Source organism: Crocuta crocuta, unplaced genomic scaffold (assembly GCF_008692635.1).
Source record: "Crocuta crocuta isolate KB4526 unplaced genomic scaffold, BGI_CrCroc_1.0 scaffold660, whole genome shotgun sequence".
Taxonomy (NCBI): domain Eukaryota; kingdom Metazoa; phylum Chordata; class Mammalia; order Carnivora; family Hyaenidae; genus Crocuta; species Crocuta crocuta.
This window is the reverse complement of record NW_027531886.1, coordinates 284579-292479: the sequence shown is the minus strand read 5'-3', so window position 1 is coordinate 292479 and position 7901 is coordinate 284579. Positions and strand designations below refer to the sequence as shown.

Sequence of the window (7901 nt, the reverse complement as noted above, 5' to 3'; positions counted from 1 at the left end):
AGCTTGTAGTTGCATCACCTCTTTGTCTCCCAATGATAAGCGCACGTGACATTTACCAAAAAACAAAAACCAAACAAACAAAAAGGATAATCAAAAGAAGAAGCCAGCAGAGAAACAAAAAGCGATAATGTTGGAAATGTGAATGAAGTTCTAGAAGAAATAGGTGACCAAGGGGATAGTGACACTGCCGTCATTCAAGAGCTTGTTGATGGGCAGATAGAGGAACTTAGTGAAGGCGAACTTACCAGCATAAATGAGGAAAGTGGTTGTGACAACAAGGATGAAGCTGTCTCAGAGGAAGTGATGCTGACAAAAAAGATACTTCACAGTACAGGAACTTTGAGAGATTTCACAACATTTGAAGTGCAAAGGATAGGGGCACCTGGGGGGCTCAGTCGGTTGATCATCCAACTCTTTTTAAAAACTTTTTTTAATGTTTTACTTATTTCTTTTTTTTTTGNAGAATCTGAAACAGGCTCCAGGCTCTGAGCTAGCCGTCAGCACAGAGACCAATGCGAGGCTTGAACCCACGAACCATGAGATCATGACCTGAGCCGAAGTCCAACGCTTAACTGACTGAGCCACTCAGGCACCTCGAGCATCCACCTCTTGATTCCAGCTCAGATCATAATCGAGCCCTGAGTCAGGCTGAGCACTGACAGTGTGGAGCCCACTTGGGATTCTCTCTCTCTCCCTCTCTCTCTGCTCCTACCTCGCTCGCTCTCTCTTTCTCAAAATAAAGAAATAAACATAAAACATTTTTAAATAGTTTATTGTCAAGTTGGTTTCCATATAACACCCAGTGCTCATCCCCACAAATGCCCTCCTTCGTGCCCATCCCCCCCCTTCCCCTCCCCTCCCCATCAGCCCTCAGTTTGTTCTCGGCATTCAAGAGTCTCTCATGGTTTGCTTCCCTCCCTCTACCCCAGTATTTTTCCCCTTCTTCTCCCCACAGTCCTCTGTTAAGTTCCTCCTAATCCTCCTATACGTGCAAACATATGGTATCTGTACTTTTCTGCCTGACTTATTTCGCTCAGCATAACACCCTCAAGTTCCATCCACGTTGCTACACATGGCCAGATTTCATTCTTTCTCATTGCCATAAACATAAAAATTTTTTAAATAAAGTGCAAAGGATATAATGTTGGTAGGTAATCTAAATTTAGGATTGATGGGGGTGGGGAGATGGGAAAGTGGGTGATGGGCATGGAGGAGGGCACTTGTTGGGATGAGCACTGGGTGTTCCTCCCAATAAATTTGACAATAAATTCTATCAAAAAAAGAAAAGAAAGGAGCAGGATGATTCACTGAGGCATAGAAAAAACGCTCACTACATATCGTAAGTTACATGAGAAGAACAAGAAGGCAAACACTGTTGAAACTACTCCCGATAAACTGTTTTTTAAAGCTTTATTGGCATTCACATCCCACACAATGCACCCATGTAAAGTGTACAACTCAATGGTTTTTAGTATATTTACAGTTGATATGTTTTTCACAAACATATAAAACACTTTTGATCCTCAGTGTTCCTAATGTTTTAAATTATAGTGTGGTAAATGTTTTGCTTTTCTCCCCATTTTCCTATATAACAGATAGCAAGAGAGTTTTTAATGTTTTGACAAGATTTTTTTAAAGGCATGAAACAATCATGATTTTTTTTTACCATTGATTATTAAATTTGCTTTGCACGGTTTCAGATTTCACAGTCTTTTTTTTTTTAAAGATTTTATTTTTAAGCAATTTCTATACCCAATGTGGGGATTGAACATACAACCCTGAGATCAAGACCTGCACACTCCACTGACTGAGCCAGCCAGGCACCCATGCATGGTCGTTTTTAGGGCCCTGCACTACCGTGAGAAGGGAGCACTGTCTGTATGCTTACCTTGCTGACAGTGTAGTAGTAAAATGGGTAAACATCTCAGAACTGTCAATGACCTCCTCTGAACTTAGCTTTGAGACCTTGGGCAAGTTTTTAAAAATCTTATTAAACACCATTTTTCTCATCTGTTAAAGGGTCACATAATTTACAGAATTGAAGATTGAAGGAGATAATATGCAAATAAAGAGCTAAAAACAGGGCTGTGTCCATAAAGAGCTCAATAAATGTCAGTAATCATCACTTCTCTCTCTCCCAATATGTCTATCTGGGGACTTCTTTCTATGACACCAATCCTTGGCATAGCCACAGTCTGCAAGTATGTGACCCATGTCCTTAGCAAAGACAGTTGGCATCCCCAAGCGCTACTTATTTCCCGGTTCAATTCTCTCATTTTCCAGGTTAAGGCTCTGAAGGAAAGAAAACATGACTGGGAGTCTTTAAGGCACTGCAGTAATTTCATGTGTGATACTGATGCAACTGAGTGAATAGTTATTATGAGCTAGAATTTTGGGATTCCTTGTTTCTTTAGGACTTGTAAAAAGTGGCGGTAATAATAGTACCTACCTCTTAGGATTGTTATGAGAACAAAAGGAGTTGGTATTGCATTAGCATTTGCTATTATTATTATTATTATTTAGGTATCTCATTTAAGTTCCCTGATTTAGCACTGCTGTCCAACCTGTTATGCAAACCAGAAACCGAGGAGCCATGCTGGACACCCTCCCTTAGCTCGCCTTCCTGTCACCAAGGCCCCACTCATTTTCTTCTCTAATTATCTCTTGTGGCTCTAGCCTCACCGCCCTCCACCAAGATACCACCATCTCCCCTGAAATACAGCAGGAGCATCCAAACTTGGAGGAAGCTCTTGCTGTCCTCGAATCCATCCTCTGGGCTGCAGCCACACGGATCTCTTCCCTTACCAGATTAGATCACCTTGTTTCTTAACACACTGCACCAGCTTCCGGTTGCACACAGGATCAAGAAAAAGAAAGACATCTCACTCTGGTCCAAAGGGCTGCCCGAAGCTCTCTTACCAGCCCTCCAGGCCGCCGACATGCCAAAGCCTCTGCTCTCTCTTCTCCAGCCAGACAGACCTGCTCTCAGGCCCTGCGGTTCTTCCGGCTACAGAGGCTCTGCCTGGGGCGCAACACCTGCTCGGCCCCAGACTGAGGCCGTGACACATTGTTGACTGCCTGCCCGTCCACCATTTCCCACTTCTCCCTTGCCTCCAGAGCCCTGTGTTGTTTTTCAAGTATGGGGCAGTAATATGTTCCAGGAAGGAGGGCCCCAGCATATGAACCGTGACTGTTTGAAGTCAGTCATGGAAGAGGCTCCCGGGTCCCTTTATCAGTGATTAGTTTAGGGGGAGCAGGGGATCCAGTTCTGACCAAAGGAACCTGAGCGGAAGTCTGCTGGGGGCTTCTGGCAAAGACTTCTCTCCTTGAGATAAAAAGGAAAGTGAGGCTTAGGAGTCCCCTTGTTCCTGCCTTTGGAGGACGTTGAGAATGTGATAGTCATCTTGTTACCATGTGAAGGAAGACCGAGAGCACTGGAGGGCGGCTGACCCAGAACCCTGACGTCCTCGAGCTGCTGCATTAGCCGGCCCAGGACCCACCTATCTGCGCACACCTGACAGGAGACAATAAATGTCTTTTGTTGTTTAAGCCTCTTGTGGCTGGGAATATCCTCTTACCTGTAGCACACGGCATCCAAACAATAACAGAACCCTTCATTACTAGGTCACATCTTCATCTTGCACTATTTTAGCACCATGTGTTTGACTTTTTGACTTTTTTTGCTGAGATAAAAGTCACATAATATAAAATTCACCATTTTAACCACTTTAAAGTATACAACTCAGTGCTTTTAGTAAATAAACACTGTATCACTACCATCTAACTACAAAACATTTCCGTCACCCCCAAAAGAAAGGCCACATTCAGGAGCTATCACTCCCCAAATGTTATATGTCATATATGTCAATTTATATGTCATATTACATGTCAAATATTATATGACATATAATAAAAAGCCAAATATTATATGACTCCATTAATACAAACTACCCAGAATAGATAAATTCAGGGAGACAGAAAGCAGCTCAGTGGTTGATAGGGGCTAGAAGGATGGAAGAGTGAGGAGTGACAGCTTAGTAGCTATGAAGTTTCCTTTTGGGGTGACAAAAAGGTTCTGGAACTAGAGGGGGGGTGGTGTTTGCACAAGATCATGAATGTATTTAATGCCAGTGACTTGTACCATTTAAAATGGTAAATCTTCGGGGCACCTGGGTGGCTCAGTCAGTTAGGCATCTGATTCTTGGTTTTGGCTCAGGTCATGATCTCATAGTTTGTGAGTTCAAGCCCCATGTCAGGCTCTGTGCTGACAGCATGGAGCCTGCTTGGGATTCTCTCTCTCCCTCTCTCTTTACCCCTCCCCGCCTTTCTCGCTCATGTGCACTCCCTCAAAATAACTCAACATTAATAAGATAAGATAATAAAATGGTAAATTTTATATTGTGTGTCTCTTGCCACAGTGAAAAAACAGGTATGATCCTTTCTTCTTGGAGTACAAGGCCAGAAGGCTTTTTTAAAATTGTTGTTTCTAATATCTAAATCTTAATTCCTTACTTGCATGTAATCTTTCAGGGTGACAATATCAATTTCATCGGTTATTTTGAACTTCTGGAAAAAACGTTCATCTTCCATAACTTGATGACAAAATTTCTTTTTCCCCATCATTTTGCAAGCATCAGCCACTGCCTACAAAGAAAACAGAAAAGAGACTTTTAAAACAGTAGTATAACAACAGTAATTATCAGGGCACACTTCCCATCTTGCTTCTGACAAACACATGAAATCTTGTTCTTTCCTTCTGGCAGCTTGCTGGTCAATAAAAAGACTGTATTTACAAAGAAAATACTGTATAGAAATTTTTAAACCACTTAAAATTTGTTTCCATAACCATGTCCACATAGTTTTAAAATGTAGCTGGAGCAGTACTNTCCTCAGAGAACCACATTTTTAAAAAATCTGTTCTTCCCCCTTAAAAAAAAAAACATTCTTTTCCCTTAAAAAAAACAAAACAAATCTCTAACGTCCTTCGTGCTGTCAAGGCAGAGAAAACGTCCTTGGTTATTACATAGGTCGCCCTAGGAACTGCACTGAAAGGAGTCACTGGGGCCGCCTCTCTTTCATGTGTTAGTTAATCCCTCACCCCCAGATGGAAACAGGGACGTTTCAGATTGCTTAGACTTCCCTCTCTTTCAGACTGCATTNTCCTCAAGGAAAGCAGCTGGGAAGGCAGAGGGAGAGGAATGACGGAAAATACGGAGGCCCCAATCTCACCCGGCCCTATTTGCACCGTACCCTTCCACATCCACCCATCCTTTGCTGAGAGCTATACATAGACTGGGAGTAGAGACAAGTACTCCCCAATCCTTGTTCCCACCCCCCATAAGTATGTGCTGACTCCTCTAACACATATTTATATTACATATCTGTGCTTCTTGCCACAAAGCATATGTTTATGAGAAGGGAGACTGGCCTAGATGAAAATCCAAATATCTTTGGATTCCAGATTAGTCTCTCTTTTACTTTGTATCTCAGAATGTGTATTTGTGAAAGTATGGGAACTCTGTGTCATAGTGTAGATATGAGGCCGGCTGAGACAGGATAGAAATTTGGAACCTCTGTTCTTCTTTACTTAACACACAATGTAACAACGAGTCCGAATGTATTTCCCATTTCAATTTTCACTTTTGTTATTGAGGATATTTCTTTTTAATTTATTTTTCTAATTCCAAAGCTTAGCACACAGACATGTATGGGAAAGGAAAAAATATTCAAATGGTTGTAGTTTTAGTCCTAATGTGCCATCCGGAAGGGACAGAAACAGCTTATGTGATGGAACCTTCCTTTAGGCAGATCATCTTTGTTTTCTGTTTCATTAGTTTCTTTATACACTACGCATCTAAAGAAAAGGCAGTATTGGCACAGATCTCCATTACACTTTCTTGCAATTAATTTCCTGTGGGTTCTCATTAACCATCTTCACAGTGATACTAGAGGTAAAGGCAAATAAAATGTATAGTGAACAAGTCTGAAAGCCATATAATTTCTGCTTTGAGGATTTCTTTAGATATAACCGTATTTTACTTTAGCTCGAGTTACTTAGTAAGAGTACTTCTTGTCAGTTCCTCCCCACTCTACTCCACTCAGCCACCACCCACAATCCCTCCAAGCCCCAGTTTCCTTATTTGCACAGCACCTCAGCTGTGTGGCTCTGCTGTGTCGGGCCCAGCCCAGTATCCAGCCAAGAAAACCCTATGCCTGGCAGCGCAGGGCAGGCTCACTGCCCACTTGCGACAGGGGTTTGAAAAAAGTTTGCCCTCCAACGGCCAGGATGTTCTTTCTCAAGCATCTGCCGTCTATGGCCAGATTCGGAAAAGTACTTCTGGGTAGGAAGGGAGGATGGGAGAGAAGAGCCCAGCGCCAGGTGAAGGGGAAGGGAGGAAACTCAGCAAGAAGCCCAGGACAGCAGCCAATCAGACTAGAATTCAAGAGGCAGGTTCCATTCTTAGTGGGTGAGTCAAAAGGTCAAAGGGGGGCATCTCTAAATTTGACACCTCCTCTGATAACTGGCATCACTGTGGCCCAGAAGCCCCCACCGCCCTACAGCTCCATGCTGGCCCAGATCAACACCTGCGCTTGTCAACTTACCCTACTATCTCAAGTCACTTCTCCGGCCACCTGGGAATTCTCTCTCCAGAAGCTAGCACTAGCTGGTGTCTGCACGGGAGCCGCGTGTCTGGGTTTGGAGCAGTTCAATGACATAAAGGCTCAGAACTGATAAAACCACCACAACCGCCGGTGTTGTTTCAGTGTCCAAGTGTGCACGGGGCAGCGGACAGACTGAGAGGTATTCGAATCTCGGTTGGGCCTCTGACAAGCCCCTGCAAGTTCCAGCTTCCTCGCGGACGGAATGGGCACACCTCACCGGAGTCATCAGGGGGCCGTGTAAGATAACACACTTAGCGGGCCTCCTGACTCAAGAGTGGTTAAGAGCGCAGGCTCTGGACTCGGGATTACTGGGATATTGGTTCCTTCACTTTCTAGATGTGGGATGTTTTTAAGTTACTTAGTCCTTTAAAACTGAGGATAACAACAGGCTGTACATTCTAGAGTTTATGACAATGAAATGATAATGCACACAAAACGTTTAACATAGTATTTGATAGCACTCAATAAGGGCACCTAATATTAATAATAATGTTTTTCCTTTTTACATACATGCCCAATGCTCAAAAAGAACAGGGATCTTCAGTTTAAACTAATGGTTGCTGGATGTTAATGTTTAAGAACTGGCAGGCAGTCAGAGGCATTCCAGGCCATGGTGTGTGCGGCGGGCACCTTTAGTGCTTGTCAAACTTCATTGTGCCTCTGGTCATCTGGGGGGTCTTGTTAAAATGCAGGTGCTGATTCAGTGGGTCTGGGGTGGGGCCTGACAGTCCACATTTCTAATAAGTTCCAAGGGATGCCAGTGCTGCGGGTCTGTAGATCACACTCTGAGTTGCAAGGCTTTAGAATATTCTAAATATACTGGGAGGATGAACTATAGTGACAACCCTCTGAAAATAAGCATTGGCCTGAAAATAGATCATCGAAGTAGGTAACTGAAGCGAGATCTCTTTTTTTGTCCATGTGGCTATCCGATTGTTCTAGCACTATTTGAACTGACTCGGCACCTCTGATGAAAATCAGTTGGTCATGTATGGGTGGGTGTATTTCTGAATTCTCTACCCTATCTCACTGATCTACATGTCTCTTTATGCCCTCACGACACTGTCAGGATCATTTCAGCTTTTTAAGTCTTGAAATCAGCTAATGTAAATCTTTGTCCTTCTCTAAAGTGGTTTAGGCTATTCTAAATCCTTTCACTTGTTTTAACGCGTGCAAGCGCGCGCGTGTGTGTGTGTGTGTGAGAGAGAGAGAGAGAGAGAGAACGTGAGACATACCAT

The 7901-nt window shown here is 43.2% G+C and overlaps 1 protein-coding gene across 1 annotated transcript in view; it reads right to left on the bottom strand.

The window, feature by feature from the left end:
• The window catches only part of CUNHXorf58 (chromosome unknown CXorf58 homolog), a 20357-nt gene that overhangs the window by 4960 nt on the left and 7496 nt on the right, over window positions 1–7901 (bottom strand). The window contains exon 5 of the mRNA XM_077773140.1: window positions 4513–4644. Coding sequence (XP_077629266.1) covers window positions 4513–4644 — 132 coding nt within the window. The remainder of the gene's footprint in view (window positions 1–4512; window positions 4645–7901) is intronic.